General features: G+C 50.5%; 1 protein-coding gene across 9 annotated transcripts in view; it reads left to right on the forward strand.

The window, feature by feature from the left end:
* TENM4 (teneurin transmembrane protein 4) overlaps positions 1 to 19,390 on the forward strand; it is a 744,941-nt gene that overhangs the window by 351,459 nt on the left and 374,092 nt on the right. For all 9 annotated transcript variants that reach the window (XM_023238928.2, XM_045038070.1, XM_045038066.1 and 6 more), the window contains 2 exons: positions 4,906 to 5,193; positions 9,773 to 10,042. In XM_023238928.2, coding sequence (XP_023094696.2) covers positions 4,906 to 5,193; positions 9,773 to 10,042 — 558 coding nt within the window. The remainder of the gene's footprint in view (positions 1 to 4,905; positions 5,194 to 9,772; positions 10,043 to 19,390) is intronic.

The raw sequence follows: 19,390 nt of genomic DNA on the forward strand, positions 1-19,390 counted from the left end.
GAAAAAAATTAAAGGGGAATAAGAGCAAGGCAAATGTTCTCCCTGCCTCTGCTCTGTGACAGGGAAGCTGTGAGTTTCGGGGCTGTGTTGTTAGTAATTCATAGTTACTGAGCCTTTGCCTTGAAGCCGGTGTCTTTGGTCAACAGGCACACACTGATAAAAAAAAAACATAGTCATCCACCAATTTAACAGCCTAAAATGTGTCTCAGCCTTATTAACGTACGTTTCTGAGGGGATGTTCCTCTCCAGCTATAACTGATGCTCAGCTGGAGCCTCCTAGAGGGTGCCTTTTAAAAATAAAATGTCGGCTTTTTTTTCTGATGATAATAATGGCTAACATTTACTGAGCACCTGCTATGTATTAGGGACAGTATGTACCAGGGACATATATTAACTATTATTTAATCCTCAGAACAACCCTAAGAGGCTGATGCTGTTTTACAGATGAGGAAACTGAAGCGCAGAGAGGTTGAATAACTTGTCCCAGGTCACACAGCTGCTACATACTAGATACATACTTCAAACGTAGGCTTACTTTGAAATTTTATTTTATTTATTTATTTATTTTTTAATTTTTTTTAAACGTTTTTTTATTTATTTTTGGGACAGAGCGAGACAGAGCATGAACGGGGGAGGGGCAGAGAGAGAGGGAGACACAGAATCGGAAACAGGCTCCAGGCTCCGAGCCATCAGCCCAGAGCCCGACGCGGGGCTCCAACTCACGGACCGCGAGATCGTGACCTGGCTGAGGTCGGACGCTTAACCGACTGCGCCACCCAGGCGCCCCTATTTTATTTTTTTTTAAATGCTTATTTTTGAGAGAGAGAGCAAGAGCGAGTGGGACAGGGGCAGCCAGAGAGAGGGACAGAGGATCTGAAGCAGGCTCTGCACTGACAGTGGAGAGCCCAATGCTGGGCTCGAACTCATGACCCAAGCCGGAGTCGAATGCTTAACCAAGTCACCTGGGTGCCCCTTTGAAATTTTAAAAGAAGTCGTATAAGCAATGCCTTTGATTCAATTTTAGATATATCTAATACATATGTACCTAAATCAAACTACTAATATTTTATATCACCTAAGATTGGTAAGAAGTAAAAAGTAGCTGTCAAGTAATTGTATTCATTCATTCATTCACTCCACACGCATTTCATGAGCTCTGTGGATGCCAGGCCTGCCCTCAGGGAACTGCCATCAAGGGGAAAGCCGACATGAATATAGACCATTGAGTTAGCTGGATGTACAGTGATAAATCAACATGAACAAAGGCAGAGAGGCCACAGAATTAACATCCAGGAAGGTTGCAAGTGACTCAGTGAGAAGGAAGTGAAATGAGCCAGATCAAAGATTAACCTTCCATTTTGACCAGGAGACAAGAATTTATTCTGAGCTCCTAGAGAGGCATCAACAGGGTAGTGGAATGATCTGGGCTTAAGAAATTCATCTGGCACAACCTACCGAGGCAAAATCATCTCATGGCTGTATCCATATGCCAAGTTCAACCCCTGGACCAGAATTCTGGGTCCACCACTCAAGATCTGTGTAACCTTAGACAATATATTTAACCTCATAATTTCTCACCTGTAATTTACAGATAGTCATAGTACCTATAACACAGAATTGAAGTGAGGATTAAAATATTACCATGTACAATATTAGTAACAGTACTCAGCAAATATTAGCTACTAATAATAACATAATATTGGTTATTATTATGAAATCATTATTATGAATTATTAGTCACTAGTATTAACAATGGCTAACATTACTTTAGTGCTTACTCTTATTATATTATCATCATCATTATTGTCATCCAGGGGGGTGGGTTGGAGGTGAAGGGCCAGAGGGCACAGAGGCTAGGTGACAGTCGCCATAAATCCTCATCCAAATTAGACCAGAACAGTGCTTTGGGTCAAAAGCCAGTATTGGGTCAAGTTAGAGAGTTATCGTCTGCCTTTTTAAAAAACTGAAAGAGAATGAAATAGGAAACATCAGAATACATTGTTCATCATGTGGTAACTTTGGTTTTGTGAATCTTCTTTCCATTGTATACACACAAACACACGCATTCATATACATAAATGTGTGTATCCAGTCACAACGTAAGATGTTTTTCAAATTACGGATCACAGGCAAAAAGGTGTCACAGCCCTGGAGTAGAAAGTGTTATCACCGGTCTTCCCTCCAGCCCTGCCCCTCAGGTACTCAGACGACCAACTATCACTGCGTAAGCCAGTGTCAGAAGACTGAATGTTAAGAGACCAGAGCTCGGAAACTTGGGTTTGGGCGTCAGTAAGGTGATTTGATTTCTATGTATCTTACATCTTTTTCCTTGTCCCAGAACTAATTTCCATGGGTATTTTGAGAACTGGGACCCAAAAAATATCACCTACACATCTTGATTGGCTCTAGCTGCCACCCTAAGGCATTGTCTGTCTAGTAATGTTGGCTTTGCTACTAACTCACCGTGTGGCCTTGGGCAGACAGCTGGATGGCTCTGGGTCACTGTTGCCCCATGTATAAAATGGGGGTGAAAATAGTTGTCTTATATGCTTTGTGGTTATTAGGGGGTACCAATGAAATCACAAATGTTTGCACTCTTGGAAAATCATGGAGAACATGTAGAAGGAAGTCTATAGTAGACACTTGGGATCTGTGATAAATCCCAAAGACTCCAACCAGTTACCAGTGGTGACCTCAGACCATTCTTTTGCTAAGTGAAGTGATGCAGCTTTCCAGGTTAGGACATAATGGACCCCTTTGAGTGGGTCTAGAGAGCTCTGTAACCAGATGAGCAGAGCTTGCAGTGGAACCAGGCTGAGACCTTCCCCGGGAGATGGCCTTTTGGGTCTTGGTAGGGAAGAGGGCATCTTCGGCCAAAGGGATGCCTCATCTGTCCATGACTGAACGAAGAACTTGGAAACACCCACCCATCAGACCAAAGCTAACCTTCAGTGTGTTTTGTTTGGCCTACAAAGTGTTTTGAGATTTGAAGAAATCATGGATAGAATCCAAAAATCACACATTTTGTGTCTAAGTCCAAATTTCTAACCTGTCTTAAAAATGAGTAAGCCACCCTGTACTGCTTGCTACATTGCAGCCCTGCAGGCACTGAGTGCCCAACTGTCCTCTTGGCAGGCCCGGCCCTCGCCGCCGTCTGTCAGAGACCCCACCCCAGGCACGGAGCCTCCACGCCAGCATGGCACCACTGGTCATAGCTCTTGCTCTGTTGCTTTTCTACAGGACAGTTGCACAGTTTGTATATCCACAGGGCTCTAAGAAGTGGAACAGTGAAAGAAAGAACTGAGAAAGCTGTATGCGTCAAGAAACATAAGAGCTCTCATCAAGCCTCGCTCAGGATATTCTGTTTTCCTCCTGTGCTTATCTCCTGGCTCTTGTATGGGGCTGCATTTGCTATTCCAGAGCCAAAGGAAGACATTTGGAAGGAAGAAGGGAGTGCTATCACGGGTATAAAAAAAATCCCAGGATGTCCGTTTAGAGCAAAAAGGTCCAATGGGGAAAAGAAAAAAAAAGTGATATCAGGAGCTTCCCACCAATCAGACACCCTGGCAACACCCAGGCAAATGGGGCTGACACTGTGGCTTCCCCAGGTGCTGATGGTGTCCCTGTTGAGGCTTGTAGGTCTGGACGTAAGGGAGTTCTCAGATTGCCATGGTGGCCAGGGTCAGCCTAGCTGGAAGGACACTTTTGTGTAGTGGAAGGAAGGGGACTCATGGAAGTGTGATAGAACAGAAAAACTCCAGTTTTAGAGCCTAACAGACCTGGGTTCAGATCCGGGCTTTATTACCGCCTCAGTGACCTTGAAGGAGGTTCTGAACCTTGGTTTTCTCATCTGTCAGATGGGGATTGGTTGGCCAATTAAATAAACAAGTGTATATTAGATGCACCAGGCTCTGGAGTGAGCAAAAGAGCTAAAGTGCCTCCTCTCATGGAGCTTACTTATTAGTGGGAGAAAACAGACAATTATCCAGTAGTTGTTTAATTATCTGGTCATGATACATGTGAATTGGTTATTTATACTCTGACACATTTCCAAAAAAGGTTGGAAACAAGAATAACATCTCAGGCCGTGTGACCATGTAATGAGATAGTGTGTGCTAAGTGCTTAGCCACATGCCTGCATTGTTTTTCATTTCACAAAATCTTTTTTTTAAAATTTTTTAATGTTTTTATTTATTTTTGAGGGGGGGAGGGGCAGACAGCATGGGAGACACAGAATCCCAAGCAGGCTCCAGGCTCTGAGCTGTCAGACAGAGCCCCATGCGGGGCTCGAACTCACAAACTGTGAGATCATGACCTGAGCCAAAGTCAGACGTTCAACCGACGGAGCCACCCAGGCGCCCCCACAAATTCTTTTTTTTTTTAAATGTTTTATTTATTTTTGAGAGAGAGAGCGAATCTGAATGCGGGACTGGACTCCACCAACCGTGAGATCATGACCTGAACTGAAGTCTGAGGCTTAACCAACTGAGCCAACCAGAAGCCCCATTTCACGAATTCTTAAGGAGCCCCAGCTCCGTGTCAGGCCCTATCCCAGCTGGGGACATGATGGGAACAAACACATGATTCCTATCTAGGGAGACTGCTGAAATCAGTGCCCTCTGGTCTTTGTTTTCAACTACCTTGATACCCATCACTGGAGGGGAGGCTGAAGCCTCTTCCTGGCGGCTAGGCGGAGTAGCAGAAAGAGGATTCATCCTCAGAGGGCCCGGGTGCAAGTCTTCCCCCGCTACTGATCTCTTTGTGGCTGTGGAGCCCTCCCCTCTCCAAGTCTGAAGTCCCTCGTCCACAGCATCGCAGGGCGAATCCGAGGCCGGGATGGATTCGGGTATTGCCTTTGCCTCCTGGGGCCCGGGCTCAACCCTCTCTTTGGTTTCCCTGCTGCAGACCACTCAGCTCTGAGTGCGGCGAGGACCCTGTTCGTGGATGTGGAGGAGCGCGGGCCGGAGGCCATGGACGTGAAGGAGAGGAAGCCGTACCGCTCGCTGACCCGGCGCCGCGACGCCGAGCGCCGCTACACCAGCTCGTCCGCGGACAGCGAGGAGGGCAAGGCTCCACAGAAGTCCTACAGCTCCAGCGAGACCCTGAAGGCCTACGACCAGGACGCCCGCCTGGCCTACGGCGGCCGAGTCAAGGACATGGTGCCGCAAGAGGCCGAGGAGTTCTGCCGCGCAGGTGAGGGCGCCCGGGGCCGGGCTGGGGTGGGCGGGGCAGCTGTGCACCTGGGTGCGTGCGCAGGTGAGCAGACAGCTGGCGGGAGGACGCGGGCCAACACCAGGTCTCGGCTATTCTGGCTCCCAGATCTGGTCAGAGCCTGCCTGTCATTCACGCTTAGTTAAGTTCATCTTCGTGGTCACCCGGTCCGTGGGCATAAAGAGCTGGTTACAAGCTGGGCTCCGGGTCAGACTAACTGGGGTTGCGTTCAGAACCGCCACCAGCTCTCAGGGAGGCCTCAGTTCCCATATGTTAGATGAGCTGCACTGAATTGTGGGCTGGAGGGGCATGTTGCAAGCGGTAAGCATGCTAACATTAAGTGCGGAGTAAGTCAGTTATTCGTTTTATTACTCGTCATATATGTATCCATTCAACAGACGTATTACCTTCTTTGCCTCAAGTATCGTCCCGGTCTATCAAAGCGTTGCTCCTGAAATAGACCTAAAGTCTTGGTAACTGGATAATATCTTGGCACCTGACTCCTCTCCTTCAGTTCCGGCCTACACGAGTCACCAGAGCCTGTCCATCCTACTCCAAAGTAACTTTCAAATCCATCCCTCTTCTTCATCCACTCTGTGACTGTCCTCTCTCTCCCCGGGAGGGTTGACCACAGCCCCCCTTCACCCAGTGCTGCCACCTCTGGGCCATTCTCTGCACTGCACCTGGAGTGAAGTTGGGAATGACTCCCCCTTGTCCATAACCTGAGCTCCTTAGCTGGCATAAGGGACCTTCCCCAGATCCGTTTTTCTTCCTGGACTATTTTGTCCCCCGCCTCTCCACACCCTGCCACCCATGCTCCAACCCGCAGACCTACTCATGATTCCCACACTTGCCGTATTTGTTCCTTACCCTGGTGCTGCAGTGATTCCTGTTTTTCTGCCTGCAGACCCTTGAGCCCTCTGTGATGCCTGACGGGCTGCTACCGGTCGCTGATTCTGCCCTACCCACTTCCCTTCCACAGCCAGGGTTAGCCAGGCAGCGTGCTGTGTGGTTTATATACATTCCGGCACTGTTACCTAATCCATACGACAACCCCGAGCTGAATCCTTTGCCCCAGATCACAGAGGTAAGAGGAGCCGGTCTCAAACATGTATACCCTCATATAGCCTGACACCCACCTGGCCTCTCCCACAGGCCTGAATCCACATGAAAGCTGGCCTGTTTGTAATGCTGCCTCTCAGGCTCAAAAGAGGAACGATCTTTAGCTCTTTTCCAGCTTGTGCTTAAGAGCTCAGACTGGCAACTGACCCATCTCGATTTCAATTCTGGATCTGCCTTTTTTACTGCCCTCAGCTTCTTCACCTGGGGAATGGGTTAACGGTGATCCTAATCGTAGGATGGTCATGAGGATTAATGAGGATTGTAAATAAAGTACTTGACACGGTGCCTGGTGTGGAGCAGATGCTTCAAAGGTTCTGCCTACCACTCATTGCCTTCTCGGGGTCTCAACGAGGAGAAGGGACAAAAGGATATCAAAACTTGCTTCCAGCTCTGTCCCGCCCATGCCTGATAGAGCTCAGTGAGCCCTGACTGGCCCAGCTTGGCCTGGATGCCACCCTAGCACAGGAGGCTGCAGAGAGGAGCCCCCTCTTGTCTTTATAAAAAATAAGAATCAGGGCTGCCTGGATGGCTCAGTCGGTTAAGCATCCGACTTCGACTCAGGTCATGATCTCGCAGTCTGTGGATTTGAGCCCCGAGTTGGGCTCTGTGATGACAGCTCAGAGCCTGGAGCCTGCTTTGGATTCTGTATCTCCCTCTCTCTCTGCCCCTCCCCTGCTCATGTCTCTCTCTCTCTCAAAAATAATAAATAAACATTACAAATTTTAAATAAGAATCATTCCCATTTCATAGGCAGACATGGCCATGACAGTTTAGAGAGTACTCCCCCACCCATTACCTCCCGAGATCTTTAAAAATTCTGTGAGGCTAGCAGGTCATAGATTATCACCCCCACTTTAAAGACAAGAACATTGTGGCTTAGGTGATTGCAGCAGCCCAAGATCACACAAGTCAAGGTTGAGCAGGGTGATATGTCAGCCTGTATCCTGGGATCCTCATGAAAGACGCCAAAAGGCCATAAAGTCAACAGATCATAAGGACTTCCCACATTTGGGGAAATAAATCTCCTAAGCTCACACTGCAGAGGGGCTGAGCCGGCTCCAAGGGATCGCTGAGCCCTCAGAGTCAGCCATCACGTTGCACTTCTCCGTCCACAGATCTCTCAGCTCACTCGTATTCACGCTGCCTCTGGCTGCTTAAAAGGGTATATAGGGCAAGCCACATGGAAACTGATGCAGCCTGGGCTGTTTATTTCACATTCTTCTGATGTGTGACTGGCTTTCCTTGAGAGGTCCAGCCCATCAGGGCAGGAGCATGAGCTGGGATGGAGGCAGGGGACAAGACAGGGGTGGAGAAGGAAGATCAGAGAGAGGTAAATGGGGCAAGCATGAGCTGGGACAGAGGCAGGGGACAAGATAGGGGTGGAGAAGGGAGATCAGAGAGAGGTAAATGGGGCAAGCAGTGAGTATGGTGTGCAGAGAGGATGGAAAGCAGACAGGGGATTTGTCTCCAATGTGGAGTTTCTTCTACTTAGAAGGAGGGCACAGAGGGAGGGCAGACCAGAGGATGGCACATAGGGGATATTCAAAATATTTGACATCGGTCTGACCCATACCCTGACCAACCAGAAGGCCTGGCCACTGAGCGGAGCCCAGAGGTCCCTGCTGTGCCACATCATGGGGAGGCTGGGGGTTGTTTATGGGGAGGGGCAAGAGTAGACAGGGCGGAGGCCGGGGGCACTGGGTGGGCCCGGACATCAGTTGCCAGCCAGTGTAGAACTATTTCATGACCTTAACCTCATATTAAGGCTGGAACAACATGAACCGCCTAAGCCACAGGATTGGGGCACCCTGCCTCCACTGCAGCTCCTATTTTCCCAGCGGCCCCGCTGGTCCCTCCTCCCCCACTCTTTCCCTCTCTTTATCCATCCCCCAAAGTACTGCCAGAGTGTGTCTGCCTGTTTTCTTGAAACTTCTACAGAACATGCACTCTGTGTCAGTACAGAGGTCTGGGCCCAGAGCTGACCGGGACGCTCGGGAGCACAGGGCTTCTTTGCAGACTGATGCACACCATGGTGTGCATGGCTCTCCCTGCTGGCTCCCCTCCTGTTCTCTGGCAGATCCTGGCTTTGCAGGCTTTCCCAGTGAGCCCTGGCCCTGGTTGCAGGAATCCTTCAAAGCTCAGGCGTCTATGCTCCCCTCTTTACTCCTTTCTCCAAGTTCACTCTCATCTGCAAACCTGTCCTCTGAGCTCCCACCTTCTGCCTGTGTGTTCCCAGAACATTCTCCATGGATCTCCCCTCTTTGGACTTCCACCTGTCATCGTGTATTTGGTTGTAGCTCCCCCACTTGCCTGGAAAGCCAGGCACCACGCCCTGCTCATTGTCTGTAAACCCACGGCCAGTTGGAATCGGCTTAAATGTGGGAGCTACCTGATTATAAAGCCATTTCCCAGAGAAGTGGTTTAATTGGAATGGGACTGTTGATGCCTCTGTCCACCCCTTCTTCTTCATCCCCCAAACACTCACGGGAATACTAGAAATACGGAGGAAGCCGTCCTTGAACAGACGTTGAGCCAACATTCAGGTGCAACACGGAGGCTGTGTCTTTCCTGGAAGTTACCATTCCCTTTGTTGCTCAAATGCTAATCCCCCAGTGAACTCCCCTCAGCCACCTCTTCACTGACCTCAGTCCTGGATGTTTCCAGGCCTCCCCGAGCCCTCAAGACTTCTCCGCAATCCAGCTCTGTGTGCTTGGCTCCCTGGACTGCTCCAAAGCCTGCAGATCCCCGCCATGGTCCAGGCCCTGCCTAGCGTGAGGAAGCCCGTGGTGTTGCTTGGGGCCCCCTTTTCTCTGCCAGTCACCATCTTCATTGTCGTGTTCTAGGCTTTCCCGACTTGACCAGAAAGGACCTTCTGGTCCCAGGGCAGCCATCTGCGTCTCATCAACTAGGCGTCCACTCGGCTCAGGAGTGCTCCTTTCTGGCAAGTCCTCTCTCGATCAGAAGAAGAGACCTAAGGCTCAATTTAACAGACATCTCCTGAGCCCCTACTGAGTCCCACATTTTGTTCTAGGCACAGGGATTTAGGAATGAGCATGACAGGTTCCCTGCCCCTGCTGAAGTCATCACCAGCAGAAGGGTCAGGCCTTTGGTTCTACTGTGCAGGATGACCAGGGCCAAGGACTCTCAGAATGGGCTTGAATACAGGAAGAAGCAAGGACTCCCGCCCAGGGTGTAGGAATTAGGGGAGACCTCACAAAGGAGGGGCCATGTGCATTGGCCTTAAAGGAAGTGGAGGCCCACAAAGGAAGTGGGCTGATGGGGGAGGGGCAGAAGGAGCCGTTTCGGCAGTGGGGTACGTGGGCAGAACACCACACAAGCTCACCAGACAACAGTGAATCCTGGGGTGGGCGGCCCGGTTTCTGGTGGGGAGACCCCTGCTCAGGAGACCCTAACCAAGCTTACCTGCATTTCCTCCCAGGAGCCAACTTCACCCTGCGTGAGCTAGGCCTGGGAGAGGTGACGCCCCCTCACGGCACCCTGTACCGGACAGACATAGGCCTCCCACACTGCGGCTACTCCATGGGGGCCAGCTCTGATGCCGACGTTGAGGCCGACACTGTACTGTCCCCTGAGCATCCCGTGCGGCTCTGGGGCCGGAGCACACGGTCAGGGCGCAGCTCCTGCCTGTCCAGCCGGGCCAACTCCAACCTCACGCTCACCGACACTGAGCACGAGAACACCGAGACCGGTGAGTGGCCACCTTGGCCTGTGCCAGGTGCCGGGGTTTTAATTACAATATTGATTTTCTGCTCCATCGCTCGGGGCTCCGGTAAAGGTGGTGAAAAATTGCTTTGCTCTCAGTGGTCAAAAGTCAGAGCCTTTTGCACGGTCACACAAAACACCTACCCACTGGTGACACAGCAGAGATTGGGTCGCTGCTCTTTGTTTCCGGGTGTTCAGATTGGGAGGTGCCTCAGGCACAGGGTTATTACTTGCAAGGTGCCTGTGGTGGGGGCAGGGGGGGCAGCGGTAACGGATCTGAAGCAGCTTGTTCTCTGTTGCATCAGCCGTGTCTGGTCCTTCCTGAATCCCTCTCCGTCTCCAGCCTCCAGGTGCCCAGCAGTCCTGGGGGGGCTCCACCGGGGGCGCCCTCCCCCCATATTTCAGGCTGGTCAGAGGACGGCCTTGAACAAAAACTGTCATGTTGGGGTAACTCAAAGCCTGAGGGTTTGCTCCAGCTCTCCCCCGATCTCATGTGCAGATCTGGGGACGTGCAGGTTCTGGGCTCGATCACACCCTCACCTCTGCACCCCTTCCTCCAAGGCCCAAGAGATGTTGTGGGAGAAAAAGATGGCAGCTCGTTCACACGTCTCCTTGTACAGGGGAAGGGCGGGAACCCGGTTTCAGAATTTCCCTCTTTACTTTTGGGACCTCCTTGGCAGATGTCTGAGGGGCTCTGGGTTAGTTGCAGCCCTGCGGTCTCCCTTCTCCGGTGCTTTGTGCCCAGCCACACTCTGGGCAGCTTTATGGACCCGGGCCAGAACTGAGGAAGCCGCTGCTGGGTCTGGCAGCACAGCCTTGGGGAGGGGAGTGGAGACTGGGACAGCCCCTCTGCCCAGGGGAGTGGGGAGGGCTTGTGGTCTCAGAAGTCCAGGAAGGGGATGTGCTAGTGCTTCCATACCAGGGTGGGAAGGGCAATGGGAGTGAAAACTGGAAAGGCCGAGCCAGGCACCAGTGCCCCCTACTGGTTTCCAGCTCCGAGTGCAGGATCCTCCTAATTCCTGTGCAGGCTTCCCCAGAGGCGTGTGTTGGGGAGGGGGGTGAGGGTGGAGACCAGGTCAGAGGTGAAGGCTTAGGCAGGTTAATCTCTGAGAAGGATGCTCTAGCTAGGTTATACACAACAGAGTCCCAGATTTGAGTCGGTCAGGAGACTAGGTAAGGTCAGGGTCAGGTGGGAAATTTATTTCCTTAAAGAGTCAGGTGCAGCAGAGTTCCAAATATCCATTCCACCAGCCCTCCCAGAGAGCTCGGAAGTTTTCCTGTGGGAGCCTGTGCACCTGTCTGAGGGGTGAGGGAGCAGCAGTGCCTGGATACTGGCTTGGCCTTGTCACCCTCCCTTGCCCTGTGAGGAGGACAATGACCTCAGCAGCGAGGGAGATCCCCCTCTCTGCAGTGACAAGCCATCCACCTTCCCACCTTCCCACCTTCCCAGCTTCCCACCAAGGCCCAAGCCAAGGCAGCAGCCCCTTTGCCCCCCAGTCTTGCCATGCACTGAACAAGAGCACGGATTTGATATGTAAGGCCTTTATAGAGAAAATGGTCTCTGATCAGGAGGCAGGGAGCCTCAGTTCCATTACTGACCCGGAGTGTGGCGCTGGATAAGTTGGATTCTTTCTCTGGACCTCTGTTTCCTTTTCCTCATCTGTAAAATAAGTAGTTTTAAACAAAATCAGCATTTCCTGTATCTGAGAATGTTAATAGTTCTTAGGGTGGGATGGGGATGACAGCAGGAAAGTGCCCTGTGGTCAAATAATGTAGGAAACATATGTTGTTTTAAGCCGATTTCTTTGCTGCAGGACTTCTCAGAGCCTTTAATCTATTAACGTGCCTGCTAATGGGTAAACCACCAAGGAGAGACATACGCAGCATCCCCCAAATTGATGTGAGCGTGGAACACTTTGCTCTCAGAGCATCTGATGGGTTCGGTGTTCTAATGAACACTTTTGGGGAAGAGCTGAGCTGAAGGACCTGCAAGCCCTTCTAGATCTGGGATTCTGTGATCTGAAGTGCTTGTGTTAAGATGGAGGCTCACAAGAAGAAAATGGTAATATGATAATAGCAACGTTAGCAGTCAGCCGCTGCTGCTAACCAGCGGCCCCCAAGCAGTGCTGATGCTTTAGTTCTAGGATCTCATTTCCCCCCAGGAACACTGCTTTGAGGTAGGTTGTGTCATCCCCATTGCGCAGAATAAGGAGACTATGGCACTGAGAGGTTAAGATACCTGCAGAAGTCACATCACTAGCAAGGCAGGATTTGAACTCAGGCCTTTATGACTCTAAGGTCTTTATTCTTGTAGCCCTAGTGACCGTGAGTTTCCTCTGCAGCGAAGTACTTAGGTTGTTTGCTCTTTTGCAGGCTTCTGGCCGTGGTGACAAATGATCATTTTTCCACAAAGTCATGACAGAGTGAGGTGCACGCCGCCCACATTATTGTATATTCCCTGAGAGCTGAATTAGAGCTGAATTAAGCCTCTGTTGGGTGATAATGACATGGTCGAGGAGCCTCAAGAGCTTCAGCCTTTGATAACAGGGACGGGAAATTGATAACGGGGACGGGAAATGGCTGCCTGCTTCCCCTGGCCGGGCCACCTCTTCCTTCTCTTCCGATGGTCTGTTTCAACACTGGCTGCCGCACTCAAGCCTCGCTGTGCTCGAGGAAGACAGGCAGGCGAAGGAGGTGGACAGGTGACTCTAACAGAGATCCCCCGACCTCCGCAGCCCTTCCAGGCCTGGACTCCCCAAGCCCAGACACCCACAGCTGCCCACGTGCTTGTCCACTTGCCCCTCGGTGGAAAGCTCCGCTAACAGCTTTGTTATCCTCGGGTCTAAATAGTGACAGTGAATCATACTGACAGTACGTGAGCCGTAGGAATGGCTCCCTTTTGTCTACTGATGAAGTTGACAGTGCTGTTGTGTGCCCCGTTGTCTCCCCAACTTACAGCTGAGGACCGGGGCTCTGGGAATGAAGGGGGAAGAGCTGACACCAGGCCCTACCCAGGAGTCTGGTTCTGTCCTGTCTGCTCTCCCTCCCTTCTCCATGCCCCTCCCATCTCCTTCTCCCTCCTCTGCCCTCCTCTCTCTGTCTCACATTCATCCCCTCCCCTAGTTCTCCTTCTTTGATGAGAACTTGGGTCTTGCCACCAGAACGGGACCCTATCGCACTGGGTACGTTAGCCAGACACCTCAGAGTGTGACCGCTTTCCAGAAGTACAGGGGAGCCGTACAGAGGGCCCATCATGTGTCAAGCCACCGCTCATGTGTGATTGCCTTTAATCCTCATGACAGTGCCATGTCATTCCCATTTCCCAGATGGGGAAACTGAGGCTCCAAAGAGTCTCCTGGCGGAGATGGTGGAGCTGGGAAGTCAGCAGGTCACCAAAGCTTGGGTGGGTGGGAACTCAGATCTTTCAGTCCTATAATCTGAGCTCCTTGCCCACCTCCATTTGAATCAGCGAGTGTTAGACTCTCAGTTGAGGCCACCAAAAATACGTGACCACGTTCTCAGAGATCTTTACCAAATGTGAAATGCAGAGTAACTCCAGCAACTTCCAGCCACAGGAAGGAACATCAACTCTGCCTACCCACCCAGCTTCACATTAGTCAATAGTAATTGTCAACAGTATTGATAGTGGTGGAGGGTTTTGCTGAGGTCATGGCGATGCTGCATGCAGCTGCCATCAATAATAACTTTTATGGGGTCCATTAAAGCCAGTTTCTGCCCCTGAAGGTTAATGTCAGCAGCTTTTATGTCACTGCTTAATATCCAAAATAAATACAGAATTGACTGGGTAATGTAAACACAAATTTTCTGCACCACGGCCGTCAGGCAGAGCCAGCCCTCGGGCCTCCTCTGCTGAGTGGGGCCAGCAGGCTAGGGGACGGCATGGAGAAGTTGGCACCAGGCCAGGCACACAGTTGGCATCAATAAATGTTTTTAGAAAGCAAAGGTTGCGATTCGAGCTCCGTTCCCAACTGCTGGGTCAGTCTGACAACAACGTCTCTGTTGTAGATGCATATTGTAATTTGCTCTATACCTCTCCCAAGCTCCCTCAGTGTGCTGGGCATGATTCTGGAGTCAGGAGTCTAGATGAATAGCAGGGAGGTGGAGGTAGGACGACCTTGGGTCTCTGTCTACAGCGGAGGTATAGCAGGCACTGTTGCAGGGTTGAAAAAGCAGCAGTTCTGGAGTCTAATGAGGAGCTCTGCTCTCCTCTCCTGATTGTGCCCTGTCCAGCTCTGAAACCTTGGGCAAGGCCCCTCGGCTCCCCAAGCCACGGCTTCCTCATTTCTAAGACAATGTGGCGGTGGTTACCAGGGGCCAAGAGAGCAGGGAATGGGGAGTTAGGGTTTAATGGATGCGGAGTTTCAGGTAGGGATGCTGTAAAATTTCTGCAGATGAATAGGTGACGGTCACACAACAAGGTGAATGTACTTCATGCCTCTGGATTGTACTGGTTTAAAGGGTTATGTATGTTGGGGCGCCTGGGTGGCTCAGTCGGTTAAGCGTCCGACTTCGGCTCAGGTCATGATCTCACGGTCCGTGGGTTCGAGCCCCGCGTCGGGCTCTGTGTCTCCCGCTCTCTGCCCCTCCCCCACTCGCGCTCTGTCTCAAAAATAAATAAACATTAAAAAAAAGGGTTATGTATGTTTTACCACAATAATTAAAAGAAAACAGACTCAGCATGTCTTCTTTCCTTGATGCGTTACTATGAGCCTACGCTACACCTGTGAAGCATGCAGTCTGTGTTGGTCCTTGACTGATGCTGGCTATCGATATTAATTTTTTAAGGAGCTGTGGAATGATGGTAAAAGTAGCCACTGGTCTTACCCTGAGGGTGCAAAGGCTCATTCCTTCATCTCACTCTTGTTATACACGTGGGCTTGAAGGCCAAGTAGGATTTCACTGAGCATCAGGGATCTAGAGAGAGGCATTCCCGGTAGAGAAAATTGCACCAGGAGAGGCTTAGAGGCATGTGAAGAGGCAGGCCGGGGGGGCGGGGGGTGGTCTGGGGAATTGTGAGAATTTACTCTGTGCTTTAATCCCAGAGGCAAATTGAGAAATGCATTTAGAAAAGAAATGATGAACAGAATCACAGTTACCCCAAAAGTATCAAGCAGCCTGGGTGTCAAAAGGGAAATTATTGGTTAACCTAATTAGGCAGCCAGATTGCTTATTCAGAGTCAGAAGATTAGGGGAGCATCTCCAAAGCACAGTGAGAAAGAAGCTCATTACCAATTTAACTCAATTTATCCTCTACCCTCCGTAGCCCCATGCTCATGAGACTTGGTTTAAAAAATCTATAAGCATATCTATCATTAATTCCCTGAGAGGCCAGAAACTGCGGCTACCCAGCCATTGTGTGCATAAGGCTCCATCTTCTAAGGTAGGAAGCCAGGCTCCCTCAGCCTGAGAAGTTGGACAGCTGGGTTTGACTGCACTTCTGCCTCATGAGCTGCCCATACTCCCTTTCAGGAACTCGGAGGAATTCGGGAATTCGACTCTCCACCTGGGCAGCTATCCATGGACAATGAGTGCTGTAAGGCCCCAACTTCCAAAAAAAAGATTGGAAACAGCCTATTAGAGAACCCGAGAATCTGAGAATCCAGGAGCTAGAAGGAACATAGAGACAACAAGCCCATTAACTCTTAGCCTTTCCTCAATTTCCAGCCAAGGAAACAGATTCAGAGAGGTGACTTGCTGAAGGTTGCACAGCTAGTAAATGGCAGAACCAGGGTCTGAGTCCAAATCCACCTCTCCCCAATACCCGTGATCTTTCCTAGCCACTGCACTCCACAGTTTGTTCTGTTTTATAGAAACATGTTTTTAGGGGCGCCTGGGTGGCGCAGTCGGTTAAGCGTCCGACTTCAGCCAGGTCACGATCTCGCGGTCTGTGAGTTCGAGCCCCGCGTCGGGCTCTGGGCTGATGGCTCGGAGCCTGGAGCCTGTTTCCGATTCTGTGTCTCCCTCTCTCTCTGCCCCTCCCCCGTTCATGCTCTGTCTCTCTCTGTCCCAAAAATAAATAAATGTTGAAAAAAAAATTTAAAAAAAAAAAAAAAAAGAAACATGTTTTTATTAGTTCAACGTGTACAATATATATATATATAATCTAGGAGGTGATTCTAGCTGTTTTCAGAACATAATGTTCTTTGTCAATGTGAGAAGCTTGCAGAAAAGAAACCGAATCCATAACCTGTTAGAGTTGATGTGGAGCTAGAGATCATACCAGGCCACTCTCAGATTGTGACCTGCTGGACAAAAGACATTTAGAGTAGGGATCATAGAGGTTTAAGAGAAAAATTCCAACCAGAAGGTATCTGAGAAGGTTTTATGGAAGAAGTGCTGGCCACTGGGCTTTGAGGGGTGGAAAAGACTAACAGGTGAAAAGGGGGAAGAAAGGGCGTTGTCTGTAGACAGGGCATGAAGGTGGACAAGTAAAAGGTGTGTCCCACGAAGTTAGAAGATAGGAGTATAACTGAGAATATGGGAAGGGGATGTGTTCGGAGGGGAGGTTGGAGAGTGAGCAGGATCCTGTCATTTAACAACTATTTATTGAGCACCTACTATGTTCCAGTTACTGTTTTAGGTCTTGGGGTCCCAGCATGGTCGATACAGATGAAACCACCCACTGCTCAGTGGGGAGACTGATGATAAACAAGTGTAAAAACTAAATGCTGCAAGATGTTATGAAAAAGGGGAGAGGGAATTCCAGGGTGAGAGCAAGGTTGCGGTTCTAAACATGGTGGCCGAAGAAGGCTTCAGTGAGAAGGTGACGTTTGAGGTAGGCATGGGAGTAAGTGGTGAGGACATCTGGAAGAAAAGCAATCCTGGCAGAAGGGTGGGCAGGTTCAAAAGCCTTGAGGCAGAAGTGTATCTGGCTTGTGTGAAAAGTAGCAATGAGACCAGTATGGCCAGGGTAGGGGAGATGTCAAAGATGTGGCGCAGGCCATTGCAGGAGCAGTCGCGGGAGGGTCCTGAGCTGAGGAGCGACAGGTTCTGATTGATGCTAAGACAGGAGCCTTCTGGAAGCTCTGTTGAGAGTAGACTCTAGTGGGCCATGTCAACGTAGGAGGCTATTGCTATAATCCAGAGAGAGAGGATGGGGGCTAAGACAAAGAGGAAGCGTGGAGGCAGTGAAGACCGTATCTGGGCCTGGAGAAGGGAACAAGCCACCTCTTCCCTGGTCCCTCCAGGGCCTTGTAGCAGCGAGGAAGACCTCCATACTCAGATTCTGTGACCGAGATGGGCTCCCGGGTACTCTCAGGGGAGGGACACGTTTGACCCTTCTCCTAGCCTCACAGCTCCTTTGGCCCAGCAGCCGGGTCCTTGAGTACTGGCCTGTCCCGTGCCACACCCCGTGCTCTCTCATGGCCGTGGCTATGAGCCAACCCCCCTGCCCGTCCCTCGTCCCACCCTCCGACCCGCTGCTGACCTTGCTGCCTGACTCCCACTCCCAGCCTTGCCTGACCTCCCACATGAGACTCTTGGCACCATCTTGTTTTGTTATTATCTTGGCTTCCCTTCAGCCATATTTCCATAAAACCCTTCCTTCTGCCCGGGTGCCTCAAACTGCCTTGGTGAAGTGTGACACAGGGCCTCCCCTCCGTAGCTTCACGTCTGCTAGAATTGCCTAGGATCTGGAAGCCAGTATCTGACAGCCACGGACAGTGTTGCTCTTGGGAGTTTCTTGCAAGGGGACTTTAAGGAGTCCTGGCCCAGTTTCAATGCTCCCCAGTCCGCGGGGCACTGGCGAGCTTCATTGCTCTCCCTGGTGGGCAGAACACGCTAATACAAGAGCACCTTGCTTCCGCACTGGGAAGAGGAAAAGCGAGATAGGGAGATTCAAAGCTATGCTAAATTAAGATAGATTGCATTCTCGAAACTAGGTTAGGACCCGCCGTGTGCAGAGAGGTACAGCAAACCACAGTTTTGCTTTCAATTTGAGCCAACACGATTCTCAACTCATTGGAAGCGATGATGTGCACAGTGACAAACTTCCTACCAGAAGACGTTTTCCAGGCATCTTTTTTTTCCCATCAGTAAGCCCAGCTCTGTCCCGGGAGAATGGATCCTGGGCCTGTTTCAACTGCATCTAATCCAGGATGACTTCAGGGGGGAAGGGAGTAACTGGTGGTGGGGAAAGAGCGCCCTTACCCACAGGAGCCTCGTTCCAGTGCCAGGGTGTGTGGAGTCCAGGGACAAACCTGGTTTCAGTTTTAGCCTCTGTCACCAGTCCCAGTGTGACCCTGAGCAAGCCACTCCTCTCCAGGTATTAGTTTTCCCGTCAACCAGATGAGGTTATTGGAATCTCGGGCAGCAAGATGATTTGGAAGGAGAATGGGCTTTGGGGTTGAACTCAGAATCCCAGCTTAGCCGCTCAGGAATCGGGTGATTTTTGTGCAACCTACTGGATCTCACCGGGCCTCGGTTTCTTCATCTGTATCGTGGCAATGAACATGTGCCTACCTCCTAAAGTTCTAACGAGGCTGAAAGGTGACTGTGCACACGAAGGGGTCAATACTGTGTTTTCCAAACTGGGTCACGACCAATCCCGAAATAAAGGCTGTGGCTCAGCACAATCATTTAAAATAGTATTAGCAGAGAGAACCGAGAGGAGCAGAATAGAGTTCATAGCACATAGTGAGGAAAGTCAGTTTGTGAATTTTTATTTTAATTATCCTTTACACACAGCACCTGCACTAGGTCAACTAGGTCATCACCTACAATGTGTTTCTTACTGAGGGGTTCAGTTAGAAAAAAAGAAAGTTTAAAACTAAAAAATGGTACCTGGCACATAGCAGGGCTTTGTGCACATCAATTCCTTTCCTTCAAGAACCCCTTAGGTTGAAGATTCCACAATCCATGATGTCACAGTCTTGTCCAAAAACTGTTGACATCGGTACTTCTAAGGCCCCCTTACTGAGAATGAGTATAGATTTGTCAGGGCCTCACGATTCAGTAGAAGGAGGCTGGGCTCTGGGATCAGATCGACTTGCCCATCGTCACATGGCGTGAATGATGATAGAGCCGGCATCCCTGGTTTGTAGACCCCAGCCATCTCTCCTATGAGAATGGCCAGTGGGGTGACTAACATGCCCTAGGGTAACGGTGAGCTGTGAAGACAGCAGGAAAGGCACCCCCCAGACAGGAAGAGCTGACTCAGGAAGATACAGGGGACTGGAAGAGCCATCCTTGCGTTCACCTAACCAGCTGAATCTCTCTACTCAGCACAAAGGCAACCGGAGAGGGACCTGGGCACATCTACATGCGCACCACAGGCAGCTAGCGTGTTAAGTAAAATTTGCCTTCCCCCGACCCA

This window comes from Felis catus, chromosome D1 (assembly GCF_018350175.1).
Source record: "Felis catus isolate Fca126 chromosome D1, F.catus_Fca126_mat1.0, whole genome shotgun sequence".
NCBI classification, from domain to species: domain Eukaryota; kingdom Metazoa; phylum Chordata; class Mammalia; order Carnivora; family Felidae; genus Felis; species Felis catus.